Source organism: Podarcis melisellensis, assembly GCF_964234715.1.
Source record: "Podarcis melisellensis genome assembly, chromosome: 13".
Lineage (NCBI taxonomy): Eukaryota > Metazoa > Chordata > Lepidosauria > Squamata > Lacertidae > Podarcis > Podarcis melisellensis.
In genome coordinates this window covers 850,146-867,920 of record NC_138545.1, presented here as the reverse complement: position 1 = coordinate 867,920, position 17,775 = coordinate 850,146, and the positions used below count along the sequence as shown (strand labels likewise).

General features: G+C 57.3%; 1 protein-coding gene across 2 annotated transcripts; it reads right to left on the bottom strand.

Moving 5' to 3' along the window:
* Positions 1–5,989: 5,989 nt before the first annotated feature.
* On the bottom strand, positions 5,990–14,571 carry AP1S1 (adaptor related protein complex 1 subunit sigma 1). Of its 2 annotated transcripts, none has more exons than XM_081886570.1 (5): positions 14,451–14,571; positions 11,563–11,741; positions 9,747–9,855; positions 7,471–7,614; positions 5,990–6,823 (listed from the first exon to the last, which is right to left on the bottom strand). In XM_081886570.1, the coding sequence occupies exons 1-5, from the start codon at positions 14,451–14,453 to the stop codon at positions 6,776–6,778; spliced, it is 483 nt and encodes a 160-aa protein (XP_081742696.1). In that variant the 5' UTR covers positions 14,454–14,571; the 3' UTR covers positions 5,990–6,775. The 2 variants fall into 2 exon arrangements, with proteins under 2 accessions (XP_081742696.1, XP_081742697.1); XM_081886571.1 differs by having other exon boundaries at positions 7,477–7,614.
* Positions 14,572–17,775: the final 3,204 nt, after the last annotated feature.

Below are 17,775 nucleotides of genomic sequence, written 5' to 3'. Positions count from 1 at the left end.
GCCAGTGGCCCAACTCGTCCGGCATTCTGCTTGCATTGTGGCTAACCAGGAAGTGCCAAAGGGCCTCCCCCCTCCAGCGGTTCCAGCAGCTGGCATCCGGAAGTGTGCCAGGCCATGTTGAAGTTTATTCCCGGGCTGCCTTTCAGCTAGAAAAGTCCTCCAAGGCAGCTCACAAGAAAAAAGCAAAGGAGGATTCAAGCCAGGGAAGCGGGGGGGGGGATGCAACTTCCCCAAATTTAAAACATTTTGGAAGAGTCTAAGATGCATTTGTGTTCCTGCCCCAAAGGCAAAGGCAACGCCGGGGAAATTGTCTGAGAGAGCAGGAGCCGTTCCTGATTCTTCTAAGGGTCTTGAGAGGGGCTGGGCGAGGGCGACGGGTAGGTGGAAGAGGTCAACAGGCCCTAGCTCCAGAACCGGCTTCTGAGCATGTACAGAGTGGCGGCTGAACCTACCCACATACACACTTGAGAAAGAACAACGAAATATGTTATGGCACAGTCTTACCCAGTCCAATTCCATCTGCTCCATTAAGTGTTATCCTGAATTATAGGTATATATACACAGGGGTTTTGTTGCAGGGATTGTAAGCAGAGAGGTTACAGGCAAGAGAAATGCGGAATTCTCTCTGACCTCCCTGTTTACACACAAACACTCCCCAACACACACACATACACAATATACATACCTGTAACTCAGGATAACACTTAGTGCACCTGTGAAAATCTGTGCAGAAACAAAGGGGCTCAAGTTTATTTTTTTGCTGCAAGTGCTGAATGCAGCGGGTCTGGAAGGGCGGGGCAGGAGAGAATGGCAAGAGCGGCGGACCTTCAATATGATATTTTGGGGAAAATTCATGTCCTTGTGTGGCTGCGTTATTTCATCCTTTCTGGACGCCCCGTCTGTGATCGTATCGTAAAGCTGCTATGTCCTGTGTTATAATTCTTGCTTTTCCTTCTGCGACGAAAAAGTTCAGCGTGGCGCTAGCAAATTTTTTGGGTGAAAGTGCGGCCCAGAGAAAAAAAAGTTTTGAGAACTACTGTTCTAAGGGGTCCAGCCGCCCGCGGCTCCCACCCCCCCTCCCGGAAACAGCTGCGCTTTCAGGCGGGTGGGGAGGAGCTGCGTTGCACCTCGGGACCCTAAACTGAGTCACGGGATATTCTGAGCTCGCTCTGCGCGGCGGAGCTGGAGGAGGCAACCCCGGATTTGCACCTCGGGCCGGGGGGGGGGGCGAGCCGAACCTCCACAACTTGCAGGACCTAGGAGCCCTGTCCCCCCCAAAAAACCAGGCCTTCCCCAAGGCAGCGGATGGGAACCCCACACTTTCCCATCCCGCTAGGGTCGCCCCGCCCGCCCCCTTGCAGGGCCACAGCCCGGACCCGAGGCAGGCGGAGTTGGGGGGGTTCGGAGGAGGGCAAAACGAAGCGACTAGCCCCCACCGCCTCCCGCCACTCACCCGCGCCGGAAAACTCCCCGAAGAGCCGACCCGTCGCAGCAGCGGGACAGAAAGGCGCCTCCCGGCTCGGGCCTCGCCTCTGGCCCCTGGGGCCGCCCCCTTCCCGGCCCCCGGCCCCACATGCCGGCCTGGAGGGGAGGGTCTCGCGGGACTTGCGGCGCGGGACTCGGGAGGGTCTCCGGGGCAGCTGTCCAGTGGGGAGACCGGGAGCCCCTCCCAGCCCCACCGACACCACGTGGCACTTTCCTCAAGGGGCGAGAAGAGGCGCTCTGCAGCTGGATCGGGTCCCAAAGAGCGGAGCGCGCTCCTTCCTCCTGCTGCTGCTGCCGGTGCCGCCCCCTTGACGAAGGTCGGGGGTCCTTCCGCATCGTTGCAAGAGAAGCCCCCGACGGCGCCCCCGCTTTCTCGCTCCTTTCCTCGGGCGATTTAGGGGAGAGCGACCGCCCAGATTTAGGGGGCGCAACAAGGACCAGGAGCGAAGGGAGATGGCGCGGGTGGGGGCGTCTCACGGGGCGCCCCCTGGAATCTGAATGGCCAAATTCCGGCCCTTTGTCTCACAGGCCGAGGGGGGCGCGGGGCAGCGCTGGCCCACCCGACGAAGCGAGATGGGGAGAGTCAGCTTCATCGGGGGCTGCCTGGTCCTCCGGAGCAGAAATCGCCCCCCCCCCCAAGCACTGCGGAATTTGCGGGGAGAGTCAGGAGTTAGCCCGCTCGCTTGCTGGAAACTTCTAACATAAGCGAGCAAACACAAAAAGCCCTTCTCTAACCCCCCCCCAAAATAAACAACCCCCTTATTTATTTCCTGATTTGCTCCGAAAGAAAAAGCCAGGAAGCTTGTGGGTTATTTCACAACAACCGCGGGTTTTTGTTTTTGAAATGTGGAGCATTGTTACCGTGTGCCTCTGTTGCGTTCCACGGGGCGGGGGGCTGATAGAAAACGGGGGGTGCAAGAGAGAGGGGCGCACACCAGTCCCGGTGAGAGGCTCCTTTTCTTCCTTCCCCCGCTTCCGTCGAGGGAGAAAACCCAGAGAGCGGGTCTCAGGATGCTGGGAAAACGTGGATTTCACTTTCGAAGGAGCCCGAGGCGTTTCGCCCCGTCCTTCTATTCCGGGGTTAATCCGAGCCGGGATTTGGAGCTACAGAGATCTCGGGGGTCTCGGTGAACGTTTCCATGGGAGATCATCCTGCAGAGATCTTGGCTGTGTCTCCTCCCAGATACATTAATTAATAACTGTGGGGTCCCGAGATTTATGCAGGCTGGTCCTCTCCACCGATGGTGCCAACTTGAAAAAAAATTATTGGGGGGGGGAGCCCCACCCGACATAATCGATGCAAGACGCCGTGCGCGCACACACCATTTGAATGGCAATGCCCATCAACTTTGGGGGCACCTGCCCACCTCAGATATTTTATTGGGGGCTGAAGGGACCTTAGGAGTTGGCTCCTCTGTAGGCAAACTAAGGCCAGGGGGCCGAATCCGGCCCAATCGCCTTCTAAATCTGACCCAGGGACTGTCCAGGAATCAGCGTGTTTTTACATGAGTAGAACGTGTCCTTTTATATAAAATGCATCTCTGGATTACTTGTGGGGCACAGGAATTCCTTCTTTCCCCCCCTTCAAAATATAGTCTGGCCCCCCACAAGGTCTGAGGGACAGTGGACCGGCCCCCTGCTGAAAAAGTTTGCTGGCTTTGGGGCTCAGTTTGGATCATCTCTTGGGTTTTTGCATCTCCTTCCCTCCTGCTCCTCCCCACCTCTAGCCCCAAGGAGACCCAACCTTGCATTCACCCCCAGCCCACCCAAATTTCCTCCCAGCAGCCACAACAAGCCAGGCCTGAGGCAGCTGTTAGAATGACCTCTTGCCCACTAAGACCAGGAGGCCAAGCTGTGCAGAGCATAGGGGGAATGGAGCCAGGGGCCTGGCCTCCATTATACAGCGGCAATGATAGTAATAGTAATAATATTAATAAAGCTGAGATTCCTGCAATGGAGGGGGCTGGACTGGATGACCCTCAAGGTCCCTTCCAACTTCACAATTCTGATTCTATGATTCCTGGCACCCACAAAGTCCTTGTGAACTCCAGGAGGAAGTTGAAAGAGGGCTGTTCAGCTCTGTGTGCTCGGGTTTAATTCGCCAGATCGGACTTTCAACCAGATCCCCTGGAAAACCAAAGTGAGATGCTCTAGCTTTCTGCTGGGGGGGGGGGTTGGGGGTGTGAGAGGAAGGACTAGAGGCAGGGAGGGGCACCCACGACACTCCTCCAAAAACCCCAATGTGCCCAAACGCACATTATACTTAGCACCTCCTTCCCAAAGCCCAGTGCCTCACGTATCTGACAGTGGGAAGGGGGCATAAAAATTCCCCACTCACTCCCGCCCATGACAAATGCAGTGTGCAGCCCAGGGGTTGAGTGGGAGTACAGTGGTACCTCGGGTTACATACGCTTCAGGTTACAGACTCCACTAACACATAAATAGTACCTCGGGTTACATACGCTTCAGGATGAGAACAGAAATCATGCTCCGGCGGTGCGGTGGCAGCAGGAGGCCCCATTAGCTAAAGTGGTGCTTCAGGTTAAGAACAGTTTCATGTTAAGTACGGAACTCCGGAACAAATTAAGTAACCAGAGGTACCACTGTACTTTTGTGGCCCACTTGATCTGGGAGGTTGGACTGCCCTGACGTAGAACAGAAGTCTGCAACCTTTGGCCCTTGGGCCACAAACAGCCCACAGGTTGTTTAAATGGCCCCCAAGCTGCCCCCCAACCGAGCCGCCTGCTCGCCGAGTCCCCATGTGCTGTGCAAAACCGACACAGCAGGGACTCGCATCCACGGCGCCAGAAAACGTGTCCACAGAGATTTGATTCGGCCCAAAAAGCGATATCCGGAGGAGTGAACCGGCCCAGGCGAGGTAAACCTCACTGACCCTCTCTTCCCGGCCCTCCTCTCCCCTCCCAGCCCCAAACAGCAGCCACAAACCCCCCATGGGTTGCCAGTTTGCCCCCAGGTGGGGCCCAAGATGATCATCGCCCACCTTAAGCCCCAAATACCTGAGAGGCTGCCTCCTTCCTTGCAGGCCTCCAACCCCAGGTGTTTCGATGCCCTCCTGGCAACTCAAATATCCCCAGGTGGTGGGTCTCCTCTGGCAGCCCCCAAACTACAACTCCCCAACACCTCCGTTTTGGTGAACCTGGGCACCCAAGGCGTCTGTGTTTTCAGGGCCCACCCTATTCCCGCAGCTGCAACCTGTTTTAAGCCTTTTTCAATTCCGAATTTTAGAACCAGGACCTGCTGGCAAAGGACGGGTGATTTAAAATTTAAGGCGTTGTCAAGCTGGAATGTTGATTGGCCGAGGGGGTCCGACCGAGATGATCCAGGGTCTGGAAACCGAGCCTGATGAGGAGCGGTTGAAGGAGCTGGGTTTGCAGCTGGCCTCTTGCAAAGCTCATCTCAGTGGGCGGCTGCGCTCTTGCAAAGCACACCCACCTCAATGGTTTTGGGTCCAGAGGTTCCTCTTCCTGAAAGATTCGGGGAGTCAGATCCCTGCCCCAAGGGCTGCCTCAGTCAGACCCCCGGCTGGAGTTCTGGGCACCCCAGTTTGGGAAGGAGAGCCGGAAGGTGGGCTGAGAGATTGACAGGGGTCTGGGAAACGAGCCTGATGAGGAACGGTTGAAGGAGCCGGGGATGTTTAGCCTGAAAAGGAGACTATGAGAGGTGATATGGTAGATGGCTTCAAATTCCTTAAAGGCTGTGTCACATGGAAGAGGGAGGGCAGGACCTGAAGCCATGGCTTCAAGTTGCAAGGAAGGAGATTCAGAATAAACAGTAGGAGGCTAAGAGCCATTTGACGGTGAAACGAACTCCCTTGGAATCATAGACTTGTAGAGTCAAAAGGGACCCCGAGGGTCATCCAGCCCAACCCCCTCTCTGCAATGCAGGAATCTCAGCTCAAGCATCCCTGAGAGATGGCCACCCAATCTCTGCTTAAAGGTCCCCAAGGAAGCAGAGTCCACCCTCTCCCAAGTGAGTCTGTTTCACTGTTGAACAGCTCTTATTGTCAGAAAAGTTCTTCCTGGCGTTTGGCCAGAATCACCTTTTTTGTAACTGGAAGCCATGCGTTCGAGTCCTACCCTCCAGAGCAGGAGAAAACAAGCTTGCTCCATCCTCCAGCCCTTTAGGTGCTTGAAAACGGTTCTTTCATCTCCTCTTTTCCAGGCGAAAGATTCCCAGCCTGGAAAAGCGGATGGAGGGCTTCCCTGCCAGGGATTCCTTCGCCGCAATTCCTGCATTCTTAGCGGGCTGGGCTGGATGACCCCTGGGGTTCCCTTCCGGCTCCGCAATTCTAAGAGCGATGCAGATGAACTCTGTTTACACTCAGGTGCTCCTTCCGTGCGACGGCAAATGACCTGCACCTCCGCCAGCCGTGCCAAGCGACCTCCGGGCTGGACCCCCTCTGCTCTTTCTGCCCCCCCTCTGAGCTGGGGCTGGAAGCATCTCAGTCTGCGCTGGAGAGGCAAGAACCACAGCCAGGCCACCGTCTTCCTCACACGCTTTATTCCAAAACAGAGAAGACACTCGCACTCACGCCTTGGGTCTGGAAAGATCATGCCTTATTGGAAAGGGTCTGGGGGGAGTGGAGGGAAGACAGACACCCAAAGTCGGGGGGGGGGGCTGCTGGTCTCCCAAACAGCAGGCTCCTCCGAATCTCCGGCTACCTGCGTCCACGTGCCCCACATACATGTGGGGCGCCTGCCCCCCGGAACAAAAAAAATGAGAAAGAAGGAAAGGGAGGGAAGAAGGCAGAGGCGCTGCTGCCGCCCCCCCTCCTCTGGGATCTGTCACATGCTGCCCGGGTGAGTCACAGGTTTGGGGGCGGCAGGAAGTGCCACGTTGCTGGTGTGAACAGATTGGGGGTGCTGGGGGGGGCGGTAGGAGAAGTAGGAGAGTTTGGAGGGGCACAGAAAAAACGATGGAGAATGGAGATCACTCGGTGCCCCTGAATTCCACGCTGCGCTCTCTCTCTCTCTCTCTCTCTCTCTCTCTCTCTCTCTCTCTCTCTCTCTCTCTCTCTCTCTCTCTCTGCCCCCCAACAGGTGGGGGCAAAATGCCTCCTTGCCCCCCCCAACACTCTGACGCAGGGCACCCCCCACCCCACCCCCAGCTGGTGGTTCAGTATTTACATCGAGTGGTTTGCAGGTTCCTTGGCCAGGAGGCCGGCTGCAGAGCTTGCCTGGCCGCCACAGGCTCTCAGCCCCACTGCATGTGGGGGGCACGAGGGGCAGTGGCGGGGGCAAGGGGGGGGAGCCGGCTCACGATCCCAAGTCTACGCCAAGCCCATCTCCTCCAAAACGCTGCGGGGCGACTCGTCTTCCTGTATCAGGGAGAGAAGCAGAGGGGAGGCGGGTTCAGAGGAGGGGAGCGGGAAGTGGGGGGGGGAAGCAGCCTGCCCCCCTCCCCGAAAGACCCCCACCCCAACCGCTACCCCGACACTCGAGTCCACACTTGGGGAAGGCTTTCTGCGCTTGCTCAGAGGTGCTCAACACACCCCAAAAACAACTAACAAGGCCTTTTTCCATTCTAAGGGTTTGGGAGTTCCAGATGTGCCAACATGCAGGGGGGTTTTCTTAGGGGGGGGTGGCAGCGGCTGAGGGTGCCAAGGCTGCTGCGTCTCCTTCCTCCCCACCCCGTGGATTTGCACTCGGCCCCAGCGGCAGGCGGCTGAGTCGCTCACGCCCACTGCAGAGAGGGGGAGCGATGGCTGCCGGTGACTCATTGCATGCAGAAAGCAGCAGTTGCAGCAGCCAGGAAGGCAGCTTTCTTGGGGGGCTCCTCCAGCAGCAACACCCCCAGACAGAAAGCAGGCATGGCCAGGGCAGCAGAAACAACAGGTTGCTTGGCCCCACAGCTGGAGGGAAGCGTATGGATTGTCTCCAGAGGGGGGTGCAGGGAGAAGGCCCCCCCCCAGTCCTTGCCGCCCCCCACGGTTCAGGCATGCAGGACCCCCATGCAGGGGCCCACCTCTACCTCCTGCAAGAGGTCCGCCTGCTCAATGGCTTTGAGGACGCTTTTCTTGGAGGTGTCCTGAACTTCTCCCCCCATCAGGAACTCGTCCAGGATGAAGTAGGCCTTCTCAAAGTTGAAGATGATGTCCAGCTCACACACCTGTCCCGGGGGGGGGGGAGAAAGGGGGCGTGAGAACCAAGCAGGGGCCCCCAACACACACACCCCACTGCTCCCAGGATCACAGCTGTCAATTCCCCCCCCTTTTTTTAAAGGGAAATTCCCTTATTCTGAATAGGATTCCTCGCAAGAAAAGGGGAAAGTGGACAGCTACGCCCAGGATCCTGACCCTCCAATCTGGCTGTGTTTCCTGTTGGGGGGGGCGATAAGCGGCTCTGGTGCATTAGCAGCAGGAATTAGCTGGGGCGGCTGCCAAGCCCTCGTTAAGCCCAATTATCAGCCATGCTTAGCTGGATTTTGTGGGTCTAAGAGCAGGCTTAGGAGAGGGGGTGGTGGAGGGAGGCTTTCTATGGGGCGGGGAGGTGGAGGGGGGGGATTAAGGAATCAAAATGACCGCAAGATTAATTAGCACCGGGGTTTAGCCTCTGCCCTCCCGCCTCCCCACAGCAGCAGGTCAGAAATTTTCCTGTTGGTGGGTTGGGGGGGGGGAGCAGGGGGCGGGGAGCCCAGGACCTCACAGGACCCCCCCTCCCAGGTCTGCCAGTGCCCCCCAACTGCCTCAGCTTAAACGGAGCTGAACGTTGGAAGGTTCAGGATGGAGAAAACTTCTGGCGCAGAGTAGAACTGCGGAACTCCTTGCCACTGGAGACAGCGACACCCAACAACTCGGTTGGCTTTAAGAGAGAACAAGACAATTGGAGGCAGCAAAGCCTCTGGGAACGAGGTGCTGAAAACACAGGGCTCTCCTGCTGGGATCCCACAAGCTTTTAATGTCTGACGTCTCATGCAGTTTTTAATCTTTTGCTGGAAGCAGCCCAGAGTGGCAGACCCAACTTATTAAGTAATAAATGAATAATATTGTGATTACTACTGCTGGTTCCCCTTTGGGGCACGTGGTTCGTCATTGTGAGGTGGGCTAACATAGGGACCCCCTTGGCCCTGACCCAGCAGGGCTCTTCTCATGGCTCAGTTGGAAGAACGTGAGATCTTTATCTATGGGTTGTGGGTTCAAGCCCGGGGGGGGGGGGGAAAGATTCCTGCACTGCAGGGGGTTGGACTGGATGATCTCTGGGGGTCCCTGCCAACTCTATGATCCTATTATTCTAAGCCCTCAATGGCCCAGTATCCCTGAAGAAGCGTCTCCACCCCCATCGTTCTGCCTGGACACTAAGGTCCAGCTCCGAGGGCCCTCTGGCGGTTCCCTCCCTGCGGGAAGGGAGATTACAGGGAACCAGGCAGAGGGCCTTCTTGGTGGTGGCGCCCGCCCTGTGGAACGCCCTCCCACCAGATGCCCTGTTTAGGGAAGCTTTTAATGTTTAATAGGCTATTGTATTTTAATATTTTGTTGAAAGCTGCCCAGAGTGGCTGGGGAAACCCAGCCAGATGGGTGGGGTATAAATAATAAATTATTATTATTATTATTATTATTATTGAAATAAACAATTACAGTCATACCTCGGGTTACGGACGCTTTGGGTTGCGCATTTTTGGGTTCCGCACCACGCCAAACCCGGAAGTACCAGAACAGGTTACTTCTGGGTTACGGCGCATGCGCAGAAGTGCTAAATCGTGCTTCGTATATGCGCCAAAGCGCCAAAGCGCAACTCGCACATGCACAGACGCAGCACTGCCGGTTGCGGACACTGCAGGTTGCGAACGTGCCTCCTGCATGGATCACATTCGCAACCTGAGCGTCCACTGTATCTGACTTTTAGGAGACATCTGAAGGCAGCCCTATTTAGGGAAGTTTTTGAGGTTTGATGTTTTCTTGTATTTTTAATCTTTTGTTGGGAGCTGCCCAGAGTGGCTGGGAATACCCAGCCAGATGGGCAGGGTATAAATAATAAATTATTATTATTATTATTATTATTATTATTATTATTATTATTATTATTATTCCAGGCACCTCTGCTCTAGGGTTCAGGACTGAAAGGAGAGAGTTGAGATAAAGTCGTGTGTCCCCGACATACAGAGAGAGGGGGGCAGAAGGCTGGTGCTTTTTACACCCACAAAGAAGCAGGAAAAGAGCGCTCTGCAGTCACGGAATCCTAGAATTGGGACCCCCAATGGTCATCTAGCCCAACCCCCGGGAGAAGCCCCTCCCCACAACTCACGCTGCCAAAGTATTTGTCCAGCAACTCCACATATCGGTGGATGAGCTCCAAAGTGATGAGTTCGTTGTCTTGGCCCTCGATGGCGCAGCAGAAATACAAGCTGGCGTACCTGGGCAGGAGGGCGAGAAAATGGGGTCAGGACAGCTACCTGGCTCACTTGGGGGGCAGCCTCCTCCCCCGCCCCACTGTGCCCCCTTGAAGAGGCCGCCAGCTGCCCACCCACACCCAAGCCTGCCTTGCCCTCCCTGGGGCGACCGGCCAGCCATTTCCAGGTGAGGGGGGGCAAAGCAGGTGCCTATGCTGGCAGGAAGTGGGGTGTGTGGGGCGCAGGGCCCTTATTAACCCCGTGCGCACCTGCAGAGGCCCCCTTTGGCCACAGAGGAGCCAAGGTGAGCTCGAGGTGCCCCCTGCAGGACAACGCTGTCCCTGCAGGCAGCCATAGAAAGGTGCCCGTCACCTGGGGTTCACCTGCCCACCCCACCCTCTGCCCCACAGCAGCAGTGATGGGGCAATAATTAGTCTCAGAAGCATAGCTGCCAACGTTTCCCTTTTTTAAAGGGAAATTCCCTTATTCCGAATAGGATTCCTCACAAGAAAAGGGGAAAGTTGACGGCTATGCTCAGAAGGCTTCTCCCTTCAGCACAGCCCTGTGAGGCGGTTCAGAGCACAGAGAAACCGAGGGCCACGTTCCGCTTCTGGACAAGCCTCTGAGGGCCACACACTCCAGGGGGCGGGGCCAGAGGTAAAAGGGGGTGGAGCTGTTGCTGTTAAAATATATACCGTATTTTTTGCTCTATAAGACTCACTTTTTCCCTCCTAAAAAGTAAGGGGAACTGTTTGTGCGTCTTATGGAGTGAATGCAGGCTGTGCAGCTATCATAGATGCCAGAACAGAACTCTTCCTGAGATTCAGAATATTTTTTTTCCTGTTTTCCTCCAAAAACTAGGTGCGTCTTGTGGTCTGGTGCATCTTATAGAGCGAAAAATACGGTATATTTTAGTATTGTAGAATGGGGTAGCTCCTGCTCAGGCTTCTCCCTCTGCGAAGCCAAGAAAGAGATGCCAGCAGAGTTCGGAGGAATCAGCCGGGCAAAGAAGAGCTGGCAAGGGCCACACAGAAGGGAATGGGGGGGCCACACGCAGCCTCTGGGTCTGGGGCTCCCCCACTCCTGCTGGAGATAAAGTAATTTGTGGGTCTAAGAGTCCTTCATTCCCTAGGGAGGGGGGATGCTTATTCTCCGTTCCTGCCCCCCCCAAAAGAGAGAGAAAATGAGACTGCCCCCCCCCCGAACAGACAGGGACCAACTCAGGGTGAGCAAAGCTTGGGGGGGCTTTCCAATCCACACCCCAGGGCAGCTATGAAGAAAGCGACAACCAGGTCACCCCCTTCAAGGTGGGGGCTGGGGGCTCAGAGAAAGTGGTGCCCCTTTGGGTCAAGGGACCTCCTGCAACAGGAGCAGGGCAGGGCCTTCTCGGTGCAGGCACCACACTTGCAACACATTTCCCCCCGGCAGAGCAGCCCGGAGCCAGACAAAGGCTCCTCTGCTTCCTCCTGGCCTTTTCCAAGCAGCTGCTGCCTGTTTCCGGCCTCCAAACCTTGTCCTGACGCTCTTGTGGGCAAGACGGGACGGGACCCCCAGGGGTCATCCATCCCAACCCGCTGCAACGCAGGAGTCGCAGCCAAAGGGTCCCTGATGACAGACCTCCAGCGGAGGAGAGGCCGTCCCTTCCAAGGATCGCCGTGTTGCAAGGGACCCCCAGGGGTCATCCAGCCCACCCCAGAGTCGCAGCGGGTGGGGAGCGGGTTCGAGAGTCACCTTTTGTAGACCACCTTGAGGTCCCTCCACTCCAGGAAGCTGCACATCTTCGGTTTCCGCGCCAGGACCACCTGCATGAGCTCTCTGACCATCTTCTTCTTGTCCTTGTCGGAGGTGGCCAGGTACCATTTCTGGAGGCGCAGTTTGCCTTGGCGGCTGAAGAGGAGCATGAAGCGCATCTGGGGGGGCGGAGAGGAGAGTGGGGGGGAGGTCAGGGGAGGCTCCTATGGCAGCAAGCAGCAACACCCCCCCCAAAAAACCCCAGGAAAATTATATCCTGCAAAGCAAGGGGGTCCCCTGCAAGGACAGAATGAGGCCCTTCCAATATTTCTTTTTTTGGGTGGGGGCCACACAGACGCAGCCGGCCGAAAAGCAGCCCAAGGGAGGCTGGTCAGAACTGCTCCCTCCAGAGGCAGAACAAAAATTCCTTCGTTTATTACATTTTCCCACAGTCCTTCCCTTGCAAATCTCAGGGCGGTTTTTTAAAAAAAGGTCGGGGGAATTAGGGGAGTGGTGCTTGGTTTCTTCTTATTCTTATTTTTACTATGCATTTTGCGGTTTTTATGTCGTAGTTTTATGCTGCGGGCCGCCCTGAGACCTATGGCGGCGTACAAAACCAGTAAACAATGAATGAGTAATAATTTTAAAATGCAATATATACCGTATTTTTCGCCCCATAGGACGCTCCGTCCAATAGGACGCACCTAGTTTTTTTGGGGGGGGAAATAAAGGGAAATTTCCCCCCCTTTATTTCCCCCCCAAAACCAGGTCGGGGAAACCGAACCAGGTCGAGTAACAGCGGGATGGCGGCGCTGTGCCTCCCTGCTGTCCCCCGAGCTTGTGGGGCTGGCCGATGTCTGTCTGGCGTGCGGGGCGCTCTGCTTCAGGGCGCCCCTCGCGCTGGGCGGCAGGCTGCTATCTGCAGCGTAGGGAGCCCTGCGGGACCGTCTTCCTGAAGCCTGGAGAGCAAGAGGGGTCGGTGCGCACTGACCCCCCTCGCTCTCCAGGCTTCAGCGAAAGCCTGCATTCGCCCCATAGGACGCACACACATTTTCCCTTCATTTTTGGAGGGGGAAAAGTGCGTCCTATAGGGCGGAAAATACGGTATATAAAAAACCAATCCACAAAGACTGACCCCCACAGATTCCCAGGTTCCCCCTCCTCTTCCTAAAGAACCCAGGAGTCCGGGCCCCACTCCCTTTCCGGACTCGTCTGACACCCCCTTCTGCTGGAGAGATAATAATAATAATAATAATAATAATAATAATAATAATAATAATAATGGCTCCCCCCCTTCCATAGCCCCTCTGGCAAAAGGATCTCTTTCCTCTTCTTAGGATGTGGCCAACAGCTCATCTCTTGTCCAGCCTCCTGCTCTCACTGGGGCCGGCCAGTTACCCCAGTTATGGGAAACCAGCAAAGAGGAGCTGAGCTCCGCAGGACCCCTCTCGCCTCCTGGGGTTTCCAGACACTGGGATCTACACCTGTGGCCACAGCCAGCCCTCTCCTCCTCCAGGAATTTGCCTTTTAAAGCCATCCCTTGCTTCCTGTGGCAGGGAGTTCCGCAGGGCAACTGTGCGCTCCTGGTGCCAGCTGCTGCGTAGGAGGCAAGGCGGGTCGAGCGCAGCTGAGCAATCCTCCCTGGGAGTCACCAACAAGCCTCGACAGGTGAGCCAGGAGGGGCGGCTCAGGAAGGGAGAGGCGGCCACTCCCGGCCCTATGGAGCAGTGGGAGAGAGCCAGAAGGGGCTTTGCAACACCCACTAGGCGCCACTTCCCTCCGGGCCTGCCCAAAACGCCTGGCAAAGGCGGTGAGCCCGAATCCACACGTTGGGTTGGAAGGGGGCCCCGAGGGTCATCTAGTCCAACCCGCTAGAATGCAGGAGTCTTTTGCCCAGTGTGGGAGTCAAACCCACAACCCCGAGATCCAGAATCTCCTGCTTTACCAACTGAGCTAGCCTTGCCTCTTTATCAGCGCCCCCCCCCTTGATAAAAAGCACACCCTGAAATCCTGCCCCACAAGTCCTGCCTTTGCCCCCCCTCCCCCCCCCCACCTCAGAGGCCTCGCCGGCCAATTCCGCTAATGGCCAAGGAGGAGGGAAAGAGCTGGCAGGCGAGCCCGGCATGGACGTGCCTTTTCCGTGGGGCGGGACGGGGCGGAGGCGCCAGGAAGAGGCCGGGTGGGGCAGAGGGAGGCAGGCGGGGCGGATCGGGGCTCCGGAAACCCCCCCCCCGACCCTCGGCTCCGAGACCCCCCTGGGCGCTGCGAGGAGGCAGGGAGGGGTGGGGGGCGCAGCGGACCCCCACCGAGGGGACCGGCTGGTTCTGTTGAGGGACTCAAAGCCTTGCTGGGGGTCAGCGGAGACCCCTTCCCCCTCCCTCCAGGGACCCCCATTCCCCGTGGGAACCCCCGCCGACGCGGATCTGTGGGGTCTTTCCTGGGGGGGGGAATCTCTTCCGCCTGCCAAGCCCCCCTTGGCGCTGCGAGGAGGGAGAGGTGGGGGGCGCAGCGGACCCCCACCCAGGGGACCGGCTGTTTTTTTGGGGTGAACAACTCCAAGCCTTGCTGGGGGTCACCCCGCTCCCGCCGGGGACCCCCCTGCCCTGTGATCCGGGGGGGTCTTCCTTTGGGGGGGATGTCTTCCGCCTGCCAAGCCCCCCGCGGCGCTGCTCTCCCCGCCGTCTGCACATGCTCAGAGGCGCCCTTGTCCCGGGAGGGAGGGAGGGGGTCCCTCTGCTCTGGGGGGCGGCCCTCCTCTCCCGGGGAAGGATCCAGCCCCCCTTGCACCCGGGGCCGGAAGTGGCCGCCCTGCCACGTGGGAGCCAGCCCCCCTCTCCTCCCCCCGGGGCGCCGGATGGGGGTCCTTCCCCGCGCCCCCCCCCGCTCACCATGTCGGGCGTCCGTCCGTGGCGGGCCGTTCGGCGCGGCCCCTGCGGCCCTCCGGCTCCTCTTCCGCGGCCCGAACCTGCCCAGGTGCCTCCCGGCCGGACCCGCCCCCCGCCCGCCCCCCGCCCCGGGGCCGCGCCTGCGCACTGCGACGCCCGCTTCCGGGGCGGGAGGGGCGCCTCTCGCTCCCCGTCGCCGAGGCAACCGGGCGGGGGCGGGGCCTGTCTCCCCGGGCGACGGGAGGGGCGGGGAAGCCGGAGAGGAGCAGGGAGGGAGGGGCCTCCTGTGGTGACGTCATCCGGGAGGGAAAGGGGCGCGAGGAGGGAGGATTCTGGCCACGTGGGAAAGGGGGCGCAACTGAAGACCCCCCCACTTGCATATGCTAATTTATGAGCCCCCGACCCAGGGTCTGCTGCGGGCAGGATTCCTGCATTTCAGGGGGTTGGGCTGGATGACCCCTGGGGGTCCCTTCCAGCTGCAGGTCACTTCAACCCATAGCTGTCAACTTACAGATTTGAAAATAAGGGGTCAGCAGCCAGATAAGGGATTTTCCGGGCACAGGAATGTTCAGCTTGTGAGCCCCTCCGAGCCGAAGGCAGAAAGCCCAGCCAGCAGCCAAAGGAAGCCTCATCAATAGGGGACAGCAGCGGGACATGGCGCTGGGATACGGGACTGGCCCGCCAAATAAGGGACGCTTGACAGCTATGCTTCAACCCCTCTTATTCTGCCCCCTGACAAAGCCACATTCAACCCATTTTTCCCTCTCCCCTAACCCTCATTTCTGATAAGAGGTGGTGGTGGAGTGGAGTGGTTACAGTTCCTTGGAGGTTTTTCAGCGGAGGTAGGGGGGCCCTCTGCCTTGGGGGCTTCAGCTGAGATTCCTGCATTGCACGCAGCGGGGTTGGGCTGGATGACCCCTGGGAGTCCCTTCCAGCTCTACAATTCTATGATCCCATTATAGACACTCCGCTTCAGGAACACTTGTTTCCCCCCCCCCGTCTCCCCCTTCCAGTTCCTCCTCCTTGACCTCCCCACCCCTCGCCATTCAAGTCCCCATGAGTTCCATCTGCAGCTCCTGCCCTGCACAGGGTTGGGCTGGATGACCCCTGGGGGTCCCTTCCAGCTGCAGGTCACTTCAACCCCACTTATTCTGCCCCCCTGACAAAGCCACATTCAATCCATTTTTCCCCTCCCCCCTCCCCCTAATTTCTTTTTAATAAGAGCCGGTGGTGGAGTGGAGTGGTTACAGCGGAAGGGTCTCCCTTGGGAGGGGGCCGACTCTCCTTCCTTGGAGGTTTTTAAGCACAGGTTGGGGGGCCCTCTGTCTGGGATGCTTCAGCTGAGAGTCCTGCATTGCATGCAGCGGGTTGGGCTGGATGACCCCTGGGGTTCCCTGCCAACTCTACAATTCTCTGTTTCTATGATTGCTGGACTAAGACCCGGGAGAGGCCTGGGTTCGAATCCCTGGGTGACCCTGAGAAGCCAGTCCCTGCCTCTCACAGCCTAGTCACCCTCGCAGGGTTGTTGTGGGAATTAAATGAGGAAGCGGGAGAACCATGCGATGAGATCTTTGGGGAGAACAGGTGGGGGTACCAGTGCAAGGAATAAATATCCCACACAGCATCCCAGATCAAAACCCTGTCAATAAATAAATAAATCCCCCCCCCCAATTCACCACCCAGCCAGCAAAACCTCAGGAAATGCTTTGGGGCTGCTTATCTCACTGGCTCACCCCCCATTTGTGGTGCCAGGCAGGCCAGGACCTTTCTATGGGGTGGCAGAGGGAGTGGGGCTGGGACTGAAGCAGAAGGTCTGCAAGAGGGAGATTTGTGGGGCTGCCCTATAGTTGCCTTTGTGCAATAAACCGAGTCTCTCTTCCCTGGGTGGCCGAGGCTGCTGTAGGTTGCACCACCCTGTAGGTTTGGGAATGGGCTTGCAGGGGTGTAGGAGGAGCCCAGAATCAGGACCCGTTTTGCACAGGAGAAAACTCAGGACAGACACAGCCGCCAGGATGGTCGTAGTGTTTTTATTTCTTATCAAAAGTAGAATGCAAAATACTCTCCCCGCAAACACACACACACATATAGAAATAGTTATATATATACAAATATAAATCAGATTTCTGTACAGAAAAGTGAAAAAATAACCTGCTCTGGGAATAGAATTCGATCTCTCTGTATAAATACTAGTTTTTGAGGCAGCGCAAGGGGGCAGGGGGGAGGCGTGACCTCCAAGTGCAAGGCAGAGAAGAGCCGTGAGGCAGTTGGTCAGTGGAGGGGAAAACAGACGTCCTTCTCAGACACCCTCACAAGAGACGGATGCTCCTGAGTCAGCTAAAGTCAGCAGGCACCTGAAACTGAAGGTGACTCCCAGGCCCCAATTAAATATCTAAATGCTGGCACTTTTACCTACTGAGGAGGGGGGCGCTCAGAACTGGCTTGCTCCCAAAGTGCTTCCAGTTTGCTCTTTCAGCGCCAGCACTGCACAAAACCAGCTTTCCTTTGGGATGTCCTTCCCCACCTATGTGGGGGGTGCCCTCTACTCCCCCCCCAATTTGTACCAAGCTCAGCCTTCAAGGGTTCTCGCTGGGGGGTCCCCGGCAGCCGCCCAGCTCAGCGGATCCAGTGGGGATAATCCACTTGGAGGGCAGCCAAGGCCTTTGGGCAAAACATCGCATCTGCTGGGCTCAGCAATCCCAGGGCCATTTTTACAATTAACTGGAAGCTGTCCTGGGAAATCACAAGGACGGGGGGGGGGGACGGGGACTTGGGCCAGAGAGCCATTAAGCAGAAATGGAGGGGGGGGGACCCTCAGGCTGGCAAACGCTGCTGGCACAGTGCCATTCGCAGCAGCTTCTGGGCCCGTGTGGGTCACGGCAGTCTTGCCTCGAAACTTTGCAGGGTTTTCCGAAAGAGAGGCCTCGGTTTTTTGCTTGGAGAAGACCCCGTGGCCCTTGGGGGTCTGGGCAAAAGGGCTCCTTCTGTGTGCCAGAGAAATTGCAGGATCCTTAGCATCTCAAAGGTCTCCGTGTCAGGACAACGGGGCAGTGTTAAGGCCAGGAATGTTTGGGTTTGAAAGAAAGGAGAAGATCCCTTTCGGAACGTTGGAGATCCATGCAGTTTTCTTAGCCCTTCCCAGAGCTGGCATCTTGCAAGAAGGAGCGGCAATGAGCGGTTTGCCCCACGGGAGGGAAGCTGCCCTTTCTCAGGGGGGCACAAGAGGAGGAGGAGGAGGAGGAGGAGGGGAAGTTTGCCCACAGCTCCCTCAACATCATCATCATCACCACCCCAACAACATATTTCATTAAATTCAAACAGTAAGCCAAAT